Source organism: Pollachius pollachius (genome assembly GCF_949987615.1).
Source record: "Pollachius pollachius genome assembly, chromosome: 10".
Classification (NCBI taxonomy): domain Eukaryota; kingdom Metazoa; phylum Chordata; class Actinopteri; order Gadiformes; family Gadidae; genus Pollachius; species Pollachius pollachius.
In genome coordinates this window covers 20,387,981-20,405,390 of record NC_136943.1, presented here as the reverse complement: position 1 = coordinate 20,405,390, position 17,410 = coordinate 20,387,981, and the positions used below count along the sequence as shown (strand labels likewise).

The following is a 17,410-nucleotide window of genomic DNA, read 5'->3' as shown; positions in this document are numbered from 1 at the left end:
GGCCTCTCTCCCCGTCTCAGTTCAGGTTTCAGGCCCTTTGCTGTTCTATTCATCCCCTGGTGGGGAGCTGGACCCCTTCTCACACGCTGTGATGGTCATCCCTCCCTGATCAATGCCTGGGTTTGTGTACCTTTGTATTAGACTGGGTAGCCCTGCCCATTCTGCTGGCGATTTGAGTTCGCCCTGCAGAAGGGTCTGGAGAAGAGCAATACATTTTTTTCTAGTTTCAATACAATTTTGCGGGAGCCAATCACCCAGCTGGCTTTTCCCCCTGGCGTGCTTGCGTACAGTCATTTTTAACTAGGCCCGTAGATCATGCCTCCTGTGCTGAAGAAAATGACAGCAGCTTCCCCAGACCAACGTGCAATCTATGATGGCCTGGCAATAGACAGGCCAAACTTTGTATGTGTGTGTGTGCGTGTGCGTGCGTGTGTGTCTGTTGTCATCACCTGCTCGTCCTCGCTGTCCATCCCCTCCAGACTGACGGAGCTGTTCCTCTTGGCCTGGTCGGACGACACAACAACCGGGAAGACAAGGGGAGCCAATAAGAGTCAAAATTGCTTTTTCTTTTTTCCTGGAGGAGCCAATGATTGATTGCAACATTTCTCCACTATTTAAAAAATTGATGGTTGGTTCGATGGCGGGAAGTGGGGAGGGAGAGCTGGCCTAAAGAGCTTTTTACTGGGCAAGTCTGCAGCACACCAAAATATCTCCATTCTCGGTTTCTCAGCGTGTGTAATCAAACATTGGTGTGTGACGCAAAAGAAATAAAGACGTTTTCGGAGTAGCTGTGTGCATTTGCGTGTGTGCGTGCGTGTGTGTGAGTGTGTGAGTGTGAGTCTGTTTGCGTGTAAGTGTGCCAGCGAGTGTGCACGGGAGCATGCTTGTGTTTGTGTGTGTGTTTAAGTGCGTGTGTGCGTGCAAGCGTGCTCGCTTGTTTGTGTGTGTGCAAGGGCGTGGGTGTAAGCGTGCTTGTGTGTGCGTGGGGCTCTTACGAGCGCGGCGTGTGACGTGGAGTATTCAGGCGGGCTGCAGGGGAGACCGTCATCCTCCGACACCGTCCCCGCGTCATCGGCCCCCTTCCTGGGGCCCAGACCGATGGCCCTCTTCAGCTGGAGCTGAGGGGGGGCAGAGGGACACACAGGGGAGTGTTCAGCCCTGCACACGCCACGGCCGTGGACTCACCGTCTCAACCCGGGCCTCACACCGAGAGACCTTCTGGCATGTGTGTTAAGTGAGGTCATCTATTCCGGACAAAGGCGCTGTGTGTGTGTGTGTGTGTGTGTGTGTGTGTGTGTGTGTGTGTGTGTGTATGGGGGGGTCCATATTGTGTGTGCCTGGTTGTTTGTATAGCAGGTTCATTCTGATGCTATCTATTGTATGATTAACAAAAAACGACTTGTTGAGTCTCCTCACAGCAGGGCGTCCTCATCTAATGCACACTGTGTGTGTTTGTGTGTGTGTGTGTGTGTGTGTGTGTGTGTGTGTGTGTGTGTGTGTGTGTGTGTGTGGGTGGTTAATGGACCACAGTACCCAGCCTGTTATCTCTCAGGTATGTGCCTCCCTGGTACAGCAGCTGGACGACTGATTTATCAAGCAAGGCTTGGTTTCATGTACCAGCATGCGCGAGTACACACACACACACACACACACACACACACACACACACACACACACACACACACAGATACACACACACACACACACAGATACACACACACACACACACACACACACACACACACACACACACACATACACACACACACACACACAAACACACACACACACTCTCACATACACACACACACACACACACACACACATACTCATACACATACACACACAGTTCCGTCCATTAAATCCTCCTATTTGTGTTTGTCTGGTTGTCTGCCATAGACAGCTTTATCTAAATGTTCTTTAAGTTGTGATTAAACAACTGTGGAGCCAACATGTGTGTGCATTAAATGATTCATTGACAGTGAAAAGACATACGATCAGAGTTAAAGCTTTCAGCAGGAGGGGGTCTGGGGTCATCTATTTTGACGGGTGTCTGGCTGTCTAGTCGTCTGTCTTGCGTGTCCTGACACATCTGTCAGAGGTGTCTGTCAGACCGGCCGCCCCTGTCACTCTAACTCCTTCACAGCAGTAGGAGTGAATAACAGAATCTAACACAGAGGCCACTTTGATCTTGTGTGAGAACCTTCAGAGCAAATGTAAGCGATAACCTTGATCCGTTGAAAAAGAACAATGTCCACACTGGTGTGGGCCACAGCTTGTCCCCCTTATCGGCCGACTGAACCAATACACTCTGGATCAGCTGGTTCCGCTACGGCTAGAACCGCCATCTACCTGGATACTGATACTGACAACGTTTGATGTCATGCATGCAGTCAGTGTTTGTGTGTGCGTGTGTGCATGTGCGTGTGTGTTTGTGAACTGTGTGTGTCTGCGTGTGTGTGTGTGTGTGCGCGCGCGTGTGTGGGCATACACGCGTGCGTGCATGCGTGCGTGCGTGCGTGCGCGCCTGCATACATGCGTACGTACGTGTGTGCGTGTGTCCGTGCGCGTGAGCACGTGCGTGTGAGCACGTGCGTGTGTGTGTCTACCTGTAGAGACTTGACCTTGCCGTGCAGACTGTCCTGCGACGCCGCCAGAGCCTCCGGGGGTTCCAGCGAATCAGAGACGAAGATGGAGTCATGTGACCTGGCCTTGCTGCCCAGGCTGATCTTTGACCTTGGTTGGAGAAGATAAAACACAACGCGGGTCTTATGGCTCTACCGAACATTTAAACATGAACAGTTTAGGGTCGTGTGGAAATGTCCTCAATGAGCGAGAAGAGACACAGCTTGCGTCTCTCTCTCTCCCTCATTTTCTTACTTGCTCACTCACTCACATATTTATCCTCATCCTCACTCCAAACCGGTGGTTGGATTTGCCGCTACGATGGGGGCTGGGCAAGGCAGGAAATTAAGTGTTACAAAAACAATGTAAGGACCGCGGCACAGGAAATTTCACAGCTGAGTAAAATGTAAGCAGGAAGTCAGGGATTCTTCAGCGGAGAGACTGGTCTGTCGTCTGTATCGGGGCGCCCCTGCTGTCTCGCTCTCCCCGTCCGTGTTATTTAGTCTCCTGCTACTAACAGTGTTACCGTGATTCACACAAAGAAGGTGTCTAAATCACAACATAAAGGGTATAAAATATAAAAATCATTAACATCGCTTTTGTGAGAACATATGTTGCGGCTACTACTCGTCACAGTAAACGGTTTGGTTAAATCTGGACTGACAAACCAAATACAGAGGAATAACATCCCTGCTGAAGGCGCTGGACTTTACAAGGTCGCTTCCGTTAGTTTCGATTTAATTGGAGAAGGAATGTAACAAAGTTAGTGAAATCCCCAAAGTGAGTCTCGAGCGCCTGTCAGAGTTGTCTTTGAAGAGCGGTTTGCTTTACACAATACCCTCGTTTCTGGGTAAGGAACATCAACATAACTGTGCATTTTTAGTCTGGGCCGGGTCAATTATATGAATAAATGATAATGTGTTGTGTTTTCCTACCCAGAGCCTTTCTCATTCTCAGCGCGAGCAAGCGTCTCGTTCTCGAGCGCGCTGTTGACGTTATCGCTCGATTGGCTGCCGGTAAGCCCCGCCTCCTCCCCGGGGGCGAGGCCGTCTTTCCTCTTCTTCCTGGCAAACAGCTTCTTGAAGGTCTGGAACTTTGACTTCTTTTTTTCTGTAATTAAGATAAAGAAAAAATAAAGAGTAAACAATGGGCAGGATACAGAAATAAATGACTGTTTGGATATCATTTCTCGAACCAGCGACCCTTCATCTTATAAGTGCACAGTCCATGGGGTTAAGGTCCCTGTGTTTTTAATAATTACTGAATTATACACACAGCTACTTTTAAGTGGCCTCAAAGAGGCCTCAGCCTCTTGTAAAGGCCCATGTGTGCCTCAGTAAAGACCTCACACACACACACACACACACACACACACACACACACACACACACACACACACACACACACACACACACACACACACACAGTCGCTCCACGGTTGTAAAAGCCGTCCCCCTGTGAGCCAACGTCCATTAGCTCCACAGTGGAAAGAACTCTACTAGTCTTTTTATTAAGTACTTAAGCTCAGACGGAGAGCTTCTAACACCTCGGCTGAGGATTGCTGCTTCTGATTTGTGTACGTGTGAGAGTGAGTGACTGAGTGACTGAGTGAGTGTGTGGTGTGTTTGTGTGTTTGTTCAAGTGAGAGTGAGAGAGGGAGAGTGTGTCTGTGCCTGTGGTTATGTTTGTGTGTTTGTGTGTGTGTGTGTTTGTGTGTATAATGTTCAATGCATTTTAATAATTCTTTGCTGTTAAATGTAAACATTTGCAGAGAGTGTAAAGTTTAACTAAGCTAATAGAAACGAAACCCTCTGCTTACAAAGTAATGCAGAGAGAAAACAACCATAAAGGTAGAGGAACATACTACTGCGCATGGAGGGGAGTCAAAGCTTTGCACTGGACCAGTAACACAATACCTGTGATCATCCGAATCAGGAAAGTGTAGAATGATTGAATAAGACCACTTATTACATAGGGCACGCTGAGCTGTCAGAGGCAGACAAAGCCTGCTTTTATTGGATTCTCTTCTCAAAGAGAGGCATTGAGACTGCATCATTTCAACTGAAAGAGTGTTGCCTGGATTCAGTTCTCTGACTTCAGTGATAGTTGAACACGTTTCTCAATGAGGGCCATGTGAGCATTGCTGGTGTTCATTAACCTCAGGCAACTTGGTTCTGAAATAGAGATTCCAACGGAATGAACCATCACTACTCAATTATTATTAGAGATGAATGCACTAGTATAATAGCAAGTGACTGTCATACACATTCAATGCAAGATCAAATAGATACAACAATGGCAGGACACCGTGACATGTGATTAGAATATGACTGCTAGACTGTAATATGATTACAGTCTATCTAAATCTGATTTAGATATAAGCTCAGGACTTCGGGTCCTCGTCAGACCTGACAGACAGCAACACTATGCACTGCAGACAGGGTTGCCGGATTGGGCGGGAAATTTGACCCAATCTGGCAACACTGATGCCGAGATGCAGCTTTGGCAGCACCAAGGTCACATATGGAGTCCATATACAATATTTCTTTACATATTTGTGCATCATGTGGGTTGGCTCAGGGCCTGAACTGTCAGTGGTATCTCCTGTCACTCAAACTTGTTTATGTAGTTATGTAGTTAAGTATGGGCTTCAGTAAAAACATGAATCTGTTCTCATATAAGTTTACCTTGGAGGAGAATCAACGGAACTCCAGCCGACGGCATTAAGTATCAGGACTTTGTTGCCCTGCACTCTGAGACAATGCACTATTAACCCAAAGGTCACCCGTGTCTAAATATGACTTGGGCCCTAACGAAAGGTCAGAACCGATCTGGAGTCATTGCTGACTGAGTTGGACACCGTGAATCACAACAAACACACACACGCACATGCGTACACACATGTGAGAATGACAACCTTTAGAGTGGAGAGTTTAGAAACAATGGATTTGATTGTGTGTGTGTGTGTGTGTGTCTGTGTGTCTTTCTGTTGTCAGTTTGTGGGCGCGCATGTGTGTGTGTGTTTCTGTTGTCGGTTTGTGTGCATGTGCGTGTGTGTTTCTGTTGTCAGTTTGTGTGTGTGTGTGTGAGAGAGTGAGGCAGGGGCTTATGTGAGGTAGGTGATGGGGGGACAAAGTAAAAAGTTAATTCAATAACACCATCAGGGTTGGAACAGGGCCACGTCCTTAATTCTAATACTTGACGTAAACAGACTGAAGGACATAAAGAGGTTCATTGGGATGCAGGCTGCACAGCGGCCTGTGAGCAGACAGGGACGGGCCAATCAGAGGCTTCGACTCATGGACTTCAAAAGGTCCTGCAGAGTGATGAACCGTGCGTGTGTGTGAGTGTGTGTGTGTGTGTGCTTTTGTGTGTGTCTGTCTGTCTGTCTGTCTGTCTGTCTGTCTGTTTGTGTTTCTGTGTGTTTGTGTGTGTGTGTGTGTGTTTTTGTGTGTGTCTGTCTGTCTGTCTGTCTGTCTGTCTGTGTGTGTGTGTGTGTGTTTTTGTGTGTGTCTGTCTGTCTGTCTGTCTGTGTTTGTGTGTGTTTGTGTGTGTGTGTGTGTGTTTTTGTGTCTCTCTGTCTGTCTGTCTGTCTGTGTGTGTGTGTGTGTGTGTGTGTGTTTTTGTGTGTGTCTGTGTGTCTGTGTGTCTGTCTGTCTGTCTGTCTGTGTGTCTGTGTGTGTGTGTGTGTGTGTGTGTGTGTGTGTGTGTCTGTGTGTCTAACTGTATGTCTGTGTCTGTGTCTCCCTGTGTGTGCGTGTCTTTGGAGAGGTGCTGAAGTCCTTCCTCATACTTTGGAGATAAGTGCCAGTTTAATAAAAATGACTTTCACAATACAGGTCTAAATAGTGGATGATTTGATTTGCATTTGATTTATTCCATACTGTTAAATCCGTTTTTTAAGATAGTGTTTTGTGTAGTCATAAGGCCTTGCATTTCCTATCATAGTAAGGGATTTTGCAATTAAAAATAGTCTGAATAACATTAAAGAAAACAAAGCGCCTTCTATGTAGCGTTGCTTAAAGGTTTAACATCTAGGAGGAGGCCTCAGGCTGTTTCCTGTGTCTGGATCCATCCCTGCGTCTACAGGTGGGATTCAAAGCCCCATCTGGCCGTACGCGCCCTCAAAGGGGGTAGAGGGTTGAAACGGGTCACGGGAGGAGTGACAGGCTAGCTTTAATATTTCTAATTAAAGACTCCAATCCTCCTAAGAGTGTGGAACACACCGCTGATCCAATTACAGGCCAGCAGCCGACCAGAGATTAGCCAGCTTGTCTGGCTGGCGTTACTGGGTTACAGAGCGGAGCATACGGCCCGGAGAGTGAGCTGTGATCTCTCTCCACCTGAACACCGATCTGGACTACATGGACTGAACCTCGGAAAGGCTTTCACCTGAACGGCTTCTTGGCTGCCTGTCTGAGCTGAGTGATTAGTTCAATAAACATCCTTACTGTACCGACAGAGGTATATAGTTTCACCTTCTTATGACAAATGTACTTGTAAGTCGCTTGGGATAAAGGCGTCTGCTTAATGCCCTAAATGTAACAATAATACTTTGTTTTATTTTCTGAAAGTGTTGTGTATGTGGATAATATTTATGTAATTATAGTTTTTCATCCACATTGGCCACATCTTGGATATACATTGTTCCATATCTAGGTAAAAGGGACCTGTGAACTGTAGAACATGATAGTAGTGTAGGAGTTCTCCTTATGTGGCACTTTCCTACATTCTGGGGGGGGGGGTTGTAGTTAAACAAACACCAGAAATAGACATGAACACATACTACGGTCTGAAGTGTGTTTTTGTTCTACTGAGACCCACAAAAAACCTAAACACTCGGTTCACTTACTTGAGCATTCTTCCGTAACCTCAACCGGCTCCTGATTGGTCATCACATCTGGAGGTTCCGACGCCATGGCAACACTGTCGTTGCTTTTCAGAGAGGGGGCGAAAAGAAAGGAAATGATAGAAAGTTAGCAACAGTTAGCACTCTTTGAGAGATGAGATACTAACAGACTGATTTATGAAAGGAATAAACCATAACGCGTTCCGTTAGTGTAGGTAATGTACGGTGGGGGTCCCCGACCCCCTTCAGCGGGGGAAGTTTACCCCACTGAAGTACAAAGTGGTTTATTCCTCTTACATTTACTTCTACATTCAGGGCATTTAGAAGACGCTTCCATCCAAAGCGACTTCCAATAAGTACATTTGTCAGAAGAAAGAGAAACAACAATGTATCACTGTCGGTACAGAAAGGATGTTCATAGAACCAAGTGCAAAGCACTAAGAATCGCTAGGTTAACCCATCCCCCGTACACAGCAAAGATAGCTAGGATAAGATGCTACACAACCAAGTACTATAAGTAAGTACGACTTTCAATAAGTGCGTACAGTAAGTGCCAGGACGAACAACATACTATAAGTAGGCGGAGTGGGAAGGGGTTGCTATGCAGAGTTCAGGTGAACTCTGAACAGCTGAGTTTTGAGTCTTTTGCAGAAGCTGGTGAGCGCCTCTTACACTAGTCCCATATATATATTTATTTATAACTATATAATACCATAAGATATTAGTTATTTTCCTCTAAAACATTATTGGTGTTTTTTTCCCGTAATCCTTTTGAGCATTTTGTTTTTGCGTTATTTGCGTTGGCAAGGAAACAGTTGGTCGATATTTTGCCGTGGTTTTAAATGATTTGTAGAGTATTGATTCAGAAATACTCAAACAGGTGTGACTTGGTTGAAAGATAATGCACACCGGTGGAACTTTATTGACCAATCACGATAAAGTAGACCAATGTTGTGGTAAAACAAGACAATAAACGGTGGATAAAACCATGGTGATATGTCTGTATTTTCACCTGTATTTTCAGAGTGTGAGTAAAAAACACAAACACCATGTCGGTCAAATTGGTCTCCACGTGGTGATCATTATAACTAGTAGAATTTATGAAACTATTGAGTGTAATCGTGGTCAAAGCAGGCCACCCAGCAACATCAAAAACAACCACTGGGGAGCTAAGTTAATTATAAGCCATTCTCCTTTATAAATAGCTGGTCTAGTAGATAACACCATAGGACAAACTTTGTTAATAACTGCTACAAATAGGTATTACATCATGAAAACATTCATACATGACAAAGCCCATACAATTTAGTTTTTTATCATAAAAAATTAGCCACTGTGCCATCATAGGCCTGAAACTACTCTGGGTTATTTATCTATTTGTACACGACTGGTAATGTACACCACTTGACTTGACAAATTGAGGTGTTCATGCTTTGTTTGGGGGTTGCTAAGGCAAACACTTGACAATGATGGGAAAAAGAAACGCCTGGGCGAAACCACACAGCCTAGGACAGTGAAATTCACTTTAGAAATGCTAAAAGATATGCTAAAACGTGTTTGTTCTCATTATCTCAACCAGTCATTTCAAAGCTAGCCAGCTCTGTCGCAGGTCAGGCTGAGCAGAACATTAACCGTCACGGTCTCTGAGCAGAGTCTAACTGAATCTGGAACAGAAAACTGAGGATCTCAGTGAACTTCAACGGCCTGTTTCAAAATCCACTTTTCCTGGAACAGATCCGAGGTCCTTCCAAGTGGAGCCAGATAGCATTTTCCCATGGTCCTCTGTGATTGTGTGTTTAAACTCTCCCTGGCATCGATCCTGCGCGCCGATGTGTTGGTCTTGAAGTGTTAGTAAACATTCAAGTTTCAGCCCATCTCCACCGCCTCCACAATGAGACAAGACGGTGCACATCATCATAAACACTATCTGCCTCGGTCATTTATTTGACTACGGCATTTTTGATGCTAAATCAAGATGAACTTTAAAATATGACTAGGGCAATTATGCTATGAGGCTAACGATATTAACATCCTTACTGTACCGATAAATTGTTGATTTCTTATCTTCTTCTGACAAATGTAACTGTACATACGGTATCCACATACACAGCTTTCAAAAGTGTTCTTGATGGCGTCAAATATGTATTCATACATGATAGTCCAGGAGACAATACCGTTTGCCCATTAACCCATGATTTGCTGTCCTGGCAGAACCATTGTTCTCCATTATCGTAACAATCCCGACACAGCCAGCTGAAGATGTTTCAGATGGTTCCGTCATACCTCCAGGAGCCGGTTCTAGCTTCTGGTCATCACCTGAACTTCCTTGCGTGTGACTTAGAGGGTCATCTTTCTAAACAATGCCTCGCTTGGTATTTATATTCTTTTGTTTCAGCCTTCCTGTCACAATGGGCTCCTGAGAAACCCCCCAACCCACCCAGCGAAGGGCTCCTGGCGGCCAGCAAGACGGGACCAGAGGCCCCAGGTCCTGGACTGAGACGCTAGCCTCTTTATTGACAAAGGAGAGAGTCATTGTGGAGAAGTGAAAAGTGAAATAGAAACCTGTACAGAGGCGTACTTGGTGAAGTGAAGCCACTCTGAATGTCTGGCCGAGAGAATGTTCATACAAAACATTGTTAGGAACGCATCATAAACATCTGGCCCTAAAGTGTGGGTAACCTTTGAAAGAATGAATGCTGCATGTTGAGCTTTCTGTCCTTCACAAGGGTTTAAAATACATCACATCACTGCAGCTAGAGTTATTTAATACAGACATCCATTAGAAGATAAATAGAGAACTGTTTACACCTGCTGGGTCTCTGGTGATACATGGTGGATGTTTGAAAGGTTCCCTGGATGGAGGGTTTCCATTAAGCGAGGTATGTATGTCGAAGTGTTCCTGGACATTGTTTACTGGGGCTCAGCTCAAACATTCCAGGGGCCTTTTAAAGCCGACCGACTCAGGTTTGTCGCCATTGTTATTCTGATATTAAGATGGCAAGATAACAGAGGAGTACCGAACAATGTATTTTGTTGTGAAAGGTTTTCAAAACGTACAATGTTACAGCTTTAACTTTAAATCCATAATATTAATACAATATCAAGCAATATCTCTGTCCAGATGCAGAAATCACTGTGTTGGTTTACAGCAAAACACAAACCAAATAGGAAACTGTAGGCGCAATCAGAACACTGTAGAGGTGCAACTTTTAATGCTGAAACAAAAAGGAAATGAAAAGCTCATATTGTGTTCTCAAATCAAACAGACTGAACGACACCGACATGTCACACACAAACACACACACAACAGCTAAATTTGGTTCAAACTACGGGGCTTGGATTGCCGGGGCTTGGGGGTGAGGGGGTATCTAAAGAGGGTCAAGGGTCAAAGGTCAAGAACCGACAGACCTGTAGCCACCTCCGAAGCCGGCTCCCCATGCTATCTTCCCCCGCTTCATCTGTAGAGAGGATGTAGGGGGGGTGGGGATGGATGAGAGGGGGGGAGGAAATCAGCAGGCCAGCAGGAACATGCAACAGAGGGTGTGAATTAGATGAAGGTAAACATGGGGGGGAGTGGATGCAGTTAACAGAGAGAGAGAGAGAGAGAGAGAGAGAGAGAGAGAGAGAGAGAGAGAGAGACAGACAGAGAGGGAGAGAGGCAGGGATAGGGAGAGAGAGAGAGAGAGAGAGAGAGAGAGAGAGAGGGAGAGAGAGAGAGAGGCAGGGATAGAGAGAGACAATGACAGAGAGAAAGAGATAGAGAGAGAGAGAGAGAGAGAGAGAGATAGAGAGATGGGGAGAGGGAGACAGAGAGAGAAGAGCAGGGTCAGAGACAGGGGTTGTGGGAAAGAGCAGGGTGCAAAGAAAGACTGAGTTAGATCAACAGACAGATCTCAGCAGGAAGCCCAAGCTCTCCACAGCATTGGGAAGTATTTGGAGAAGACGTCTCTGTAAATATAGGAACGCAGAGCTGCGTTACTTCATGAATCCAAACAGGGACGATGAGATAGACGGCCAAAAAAAAGCAACAGTTGAGACAGAAAGACAAGTTTGACCTCTTGAAGTTCATGCCCCCACTCTGGTATGATTATGGGCCGATTATGGTGTGACTGGGCCGAAGTAAATGAGTTAAGGTTACATTGTATAGGGTTGTATGACGTGTTACTGTTGTAAATGCAAGCTAGTTTACCAAAGAACCACTTAAAAAAAGGGGCACTACCAACTTTACAAGACTTTAACATTGTATACACGTTTAATAACTGCTCTTCTATCAAAGGTTTAGATACTAGCAGTCTTCCAAACGCAACCGTAAACTTGGTTTCTGAGTTAAAGTCATTGTTAAACGTAGTGCAGCATGGTCATTATTGTGTGCTTCAGGTTCTCTCTACTTCAGGGATTTAACTTCACACGTTACGTTAATATAAAGGTAGAGAAGAAGAAAACACAGCAGCAATGATTTAGCTGTGGTCAGGTGTGCGTGTGTGTGCATGTGTCTGTGTGTGTGTTTGTGTGTGTGTGCGTGTGTGTGTGTGCCTGCGTGTATCTGCGTAAGTGTTCATCATTATGTAAGAAGATTAGTGCTTGGATGTTCTACAGGTCCAGCAGGAGATTTTCCCTACAGCTACATGCATTCAAAAGGTTCACACACACACACACGCACGCACGCACGCACACACACACACACACACACACACACACACACACACACACACACACACACACACACACACGTACACTAAAAGGCTGTTATGCATATATTCATCATTCTTGTTATGCATATTATAAATACCATTATTTAGTTTAGAGTGGCAGTGAGCTCCAACTTTTTGATTTTGGTTTTTAAACGTGGTAATGAGTCTTATATGAAATTCAACCTAGTAATCAATGTCATTTTATCGGTGTTACTGAAATAACTGTAATCGAGAGAAATTTTCTTGCCAGTCTCTGCCTAGTGTGTGAAGGTTCCACTCTGCTTCGTACGCAGGTAGCGTTTTCTCCATGGCGTCGAACTGCCTTTTCGTATTCTCTTCAATGACCAAGGACTAAGGACTCTGGTGGTGAGGCGAGTGTGGATGCGTGGAGCCCCATCTGGGCAGCGGTGGATGTTGATTGCGCCATCAAAGAGGGGGTTATGGTTCTCTGACACTTAGAGTTCAACACCCCAGTGTGGGTTGGTTAGCGCCTGGTCGTTTTGATGTCTGTGTCGAAGAGGGGTATATGCTTCCCGTACACTATGAGTATAACACCACATTGTGTAAAGCATTTAATACACCGCATCGCTCAGCGACAATGACGATACTTAAGGGATATCAAAAAGTTGCCATGGGTCGTAACCATGGGGATAACGCTCCACCCTCCTAGAACTCTCAGAAGCCCAAAAGAAAGCTCACTGTGTTTGAACTCCAGCTGGAACTGGGGGCTCACTTACACTTCAAGGTCGCTTACCTAGACCTCGAAAGATGGTATATATGTACTTGAATTTACATGTTGTTCCCCAGTGCACACAACGGACAATCCACTCTATTTCTGCCATATTCCCCCCAGAGAATCAGTGGTAACTAGTATCCACCAGCAGAGAAGCCTTGATAGTCTCAACCTGCTAGCCAGACAATAATAAAAAGGTTTAAATTATTGTATAACGCAAACACTTGTTTACTTGTTTTGGCTGGTATTTCAGTTTGATTCAAAAAGCTAAAGACGTTTCAGCGAGTGTGTATGGAGCCCGTCAACAACGATTCCACATCACTTCCCTTCCTGTCCAGTCAATCTATAAAAAGGCGCTAATCCAATCTGGTGACGAATGGTAGTGGCGTCCGTGCTGGACACGGTATATCCACTCCGTCCCGGACCTTATCCCGAGCTGAAACCACTTGTTAACACAACCGATATCTCCCGATTACATCAACAACTACAGCGTGGGGACGCTACATGCTAGTTATATTTGGTCAATTTCTTCGACCCATTTCTTGGGTCCAAGTTTCTACAATGTGAGCAGTAAAAACAAAACTGCAACAATAATAGCGTATTCTGCTGGGTGGAAGGAGACGTATTGTTACCCGACCTAATGTTTCTTTGACCTTGGGAAGTCATACAGCCTCTGCCATTCAACATTGAATGGCCGAGAGTCATGTTTTCTTCATCCTGCGATAATCTGATTACAGAACAGTAAATAGGGATTTCCCCCCCGGCATAGTGTTCCACTAGAGGGCCAGAGTTCAGAGAACAAACCCCTGGCTGTCTGGCCCCGATCCTTCACCCCCACCCCCATACAGTTAGCCACGGAGACAGTGAATTCAGTTAGCTAATACAGTTAGCCATGCACTGGGGACTCCAAATGATCAGGCCCCATCCATTCCGTACACATCCACAGCCAGCAGGACGCACAGCCCAGTTCACACTCCAAGTGAAGCTATTGTTTTGTGGTACAGTCTATGGGTAATATCCTCTGACCTGTCCAAATAGTAACGCTACTAATAAGACGTGGTACATTCTGGTTATCTTGAAATACAGATTAGATTAACAACCTATTTTCTTTATAACAAAAGAGTGGAAGTAAATTATCTTTAAATTATCCTGTTTGCATAACAAAAGATGTGATTATTGAACCTTAATCTAACTAGGAGGAGACAATTTAGTAAAGGATATCATTTATTGTTAGTTTGTCTGGAACGAGCTGCTTAAAATCGAGGAAAGAAAGAACAAAGGGATTGTGTGCAAAAGATTCCTAAACTCATTCAAATGGTAGACATTGCCACTGCATGGCGAACCAAAGCTTGCAGGCCAAGCCACTTCCTGACACAATCCAGTCCACAATGTGCAGAAGCTATTGGTTACTGTAGGATTTCACAATACCCATCCATTCCTCTCAATCCCAAACTAACTAGCTTATATTTGGGTTGAGTTTACTCGAAAGGGCTGATTATGGTTCCACGTTCATGCAACGCAATGAACACGCAGACACTTTGACGAAGTCGTGAACCATTATGTTTCCGCTTCGGGTTTTAGTAAGTGGACCAATCACAGCCCTCGCTGCTGCGTCGCCTCGACGGAAGATTACAATTTTTTGGAGGCTCACATCAGGCCATTGCGGTGGACGCAAGGAGGGTCCGCTAGGACGTAAGGGGTCCGTAACCCCCTTCCATTGCGTGAATGTTGGACCATAATCAGCCCTTTAGGCTCAAAGTGTGCATTCAGCTTGTGTAGATTAAACCTTTGTGTAAAGAACTGACACAAATATGTAGATGATTAAACTGTACTCAGAAGAGAATTTGAGATATTCTGAATAACAAACTGTGGTTTTAAGCTTGAAATGAGCGGGAAAAGTTGGCCAACAAAAGCCATAATTAACGTAAAAAACAGAAGACATAAAACTGTGACCTAGTTTTAGAGTAAGATGAGTTCTACATCTTCGATCAGGAGAAGACAGAGAATGGAGAGCAGCTACCACAATCGCTAAAGCTGCTTGCTTAGCTAATGCTATAGCTAACGCAATAGTCAACCAACATTTGACTATTTTGGTTGACAACATAGTCAACAGTCTACCAACATTATCTCAACAGGAAACATAAACCGAATGTGGTTACTTCAAGATAGACTTGACCCATTTTAGGTAAAACCCTAAAAACTCCCTTATCAATGACATAAAAACCCTCTTTATCACTGGTTTTAAGGTTAAAATGATTTGAGTAAGACTATTTCTGCAGCATTATTCACAAATTAGATTGTTGAGGAGAAAGGGCCATATAAGGAGGTATGAATTGAATATAAGAAAACCGCTATCTCTCAGCTCCAGCTTACTGGTTCACTTCCTCCCTATCCTAAGCTCATCTCAACCATTCTGTCCTAAAAAACTCAAACCCGGCCTCACCCTGAGTCCCTGACCAAAGACCTATCTAAAATGTATTATTTCTAACTTTGTACCAAAACTTAGCCATTTAAAATTCTTCAAAACCAATACCCCTTATAACCCCATACCTAAATGAAACTGTCCAATATTAAAATAGGGGCAGTATGCACATTTTATCCAAAACATGGACGCATGTATGAAGATCAACACGCAGTTGATCTTCAGCATTCTACAGGGAAGACTTTGCCTCTATGCAGGTGAGGTACAGATCTAGTGGGTACCTACCGCGGCTATTTGAGGCAGGGGTGAAGATCGGCCTCTAGGTACCCTAGCATCATGTTTGTTCTTTAGCTGCAGCCGCTCCAGTTCTTCAATAACGTGATTCCTCTCTCCCTCTCTGTTTCGTTCCCTTCCCTCCAACCACAGCATCTCCACAAAGCTCCCTTCTGAACTCTGGAGGTGTTCCAAACTCCTTTCTGTCCCTCAAGTCTATTTTCTTCTGTTCAAATTACAGGATGGATTCGGCACGACGTCTAGAAAAGTGAGGATCACCTCTTGCTATGCCACCGAGAAGGAGTACTTTTTAAATGCAGTCTCATCCCATGGGTTAATAGGGGCTCTGGAGCTTCATGAGACTAAAGAAATACATTAGGTGAAGTGCATTCTGGTTGAGTTGGTTGGAGGGGGGGGGGGGGGGGGGGGGGGTCCTGCTAGCCTAGCATGTGTAATTTGGACCAGAACATTGCTCTATAATCCAGAAGAAACAAGTTCCACCGGAATGGACAGCGTTCAGCAACAACTAGGAGCATGCATCTGCATCTCCTCTTCAGCATTTACCCTGGTCCGAACGCACTGAGGATATGGTCCAATTTCAGGGGCCAACCGATGAAGACTCTAGGGAGATTTGTTGTACTTAGTAGACTTTCCCTGACTGTAAAGGTTGAATGGATTAAGCTGCTTGTTCTTTAACAACTGGATTTCAAAGTTATTTGTAAAAATGTGAAAATGTGAGGGAAACTACTATCCCATCACCACTGGCAGGAACTGGGAGGAAGCCAGGCCAGTAGCCAATGCCAGTAAACCCTCTTTGTTTTCCCTCTCTTTTTTTGTAAAGCTTGAAATTTACACTGGAACTGGACTTCAGCCGCTCTAACCTTTGGGTTTCTGACGGGCAGTTACTTGGATGTGCGCTGTGTACAAATCAATCAGAGTTTTTGTATTCAGCCCCTTTTACTAAGATGTAGTCCTGGCAACCGGTCATATCTTAACAAACAGAAGCCATGGCCATCACTTTCCATGGTCCTGGTTGCAACATAAAATGATCAGATTTTGTTCCATTCTTGAAAATCTATCTTCATTAGGCCTTGTCTACTAAAATTCCAATGGTGGTGTTCAATACTGGCTGAGCTCAGAGCAAACAAGCCATACATGGGCCGAGCGAGAGAGACACTGACCAAACAGTCTCATCATTCACACCGCACATTCATTTACAGTTACATCACCATTCTCAAGGAACACCTTCAATAGACCGCAGTTACACAACACAAGCTGGTGGGTAGCGTACAGTATATTCAATTGATTTGTCTGGTATGCACCAGTCCTCTGTGGCATGTTCTTTCATAATGTGCGTTCTCACCAAGGCAAAACGACTGAATGGTAGAAAGGGGGTTCAATAACTTTGATTGGATTCTGTTAACCGATGAAAGTAACAAATCCTGCTCATGGGGGCGGCTACGCATCCAGTTAACACAAATCACAACGATTTGTGTGGTTTGTCATTTGCTTGCTAGATTAGGTACATTACGTACATTAAACAGTATCACATAGATGTGTTCAGATGTGGTTGTCATTAAGTGTTTGATGATAAAACACGTCTTAAGCAATCTCTAGAAACAGTATTGCATGCTCTATGATACACTTCTGGTTTACATTTCCCTAGTTAACAATGTGTGTCTATGATGCCTCTGATTAAAAGAGCACATAATCATCGGAGATCTCACCCAGCAACCTGACCACACAACTGGTTGTGTGGTCAGGTTGCATGACTATATGCAATGACTATATGCATGACTACAGCATGACTATATGCA

General features: G+C 44.8%; 1 protein-coding gene across 8 annotated transcripts in view; it reads right to left on the bottom strand.

The window, feature by feature from the left end:
• LOC307081460 (uncharacterized protein) overlaps window positions 1-17,410 on the bottom strand; it is a 37,408-nt gene that overhangs the window by 13,066 nt on the left and 6,932 nt on the right. For 5 of the 8 annotated variants that reach the window (XM_079744646.1, XM_079744649.1, XM_079744647.1 and 2 more), the window contains 6 exons: window positions 7,478-7,560; window positions 3,561-3,735; window positions 2,897-2,953; window positions 2,610-2,736; window positions 996-1,118; window positions 450-503 (listed from right to left, as the gene is read on the bottom strand). In XM_079744646.1, the coding sequence (XP_079600772.1) occupies window positions 450-503; window positions 996-1,118; window positions 2,610-2,736; window positions 2,897-2,953; window positions 3,561-3,735; window positions 7,478-7,560 (619 nt within the window). Of the gene's footprint in view, window positions 1-449; window positions 504-995; window positions 1,119-2,609; window positions 2,737-2,896; window positions 2,954-3,560; window positions 3,736-7,477; window positions 7,561-10,882; window positions 10,933-17,410 lie in introns of all 8 variants that reach the window. The other 3 variants (XM_079744650.1, XM_079744648.1, XM_079744652.1) reach the window with 2 other exon arrangements.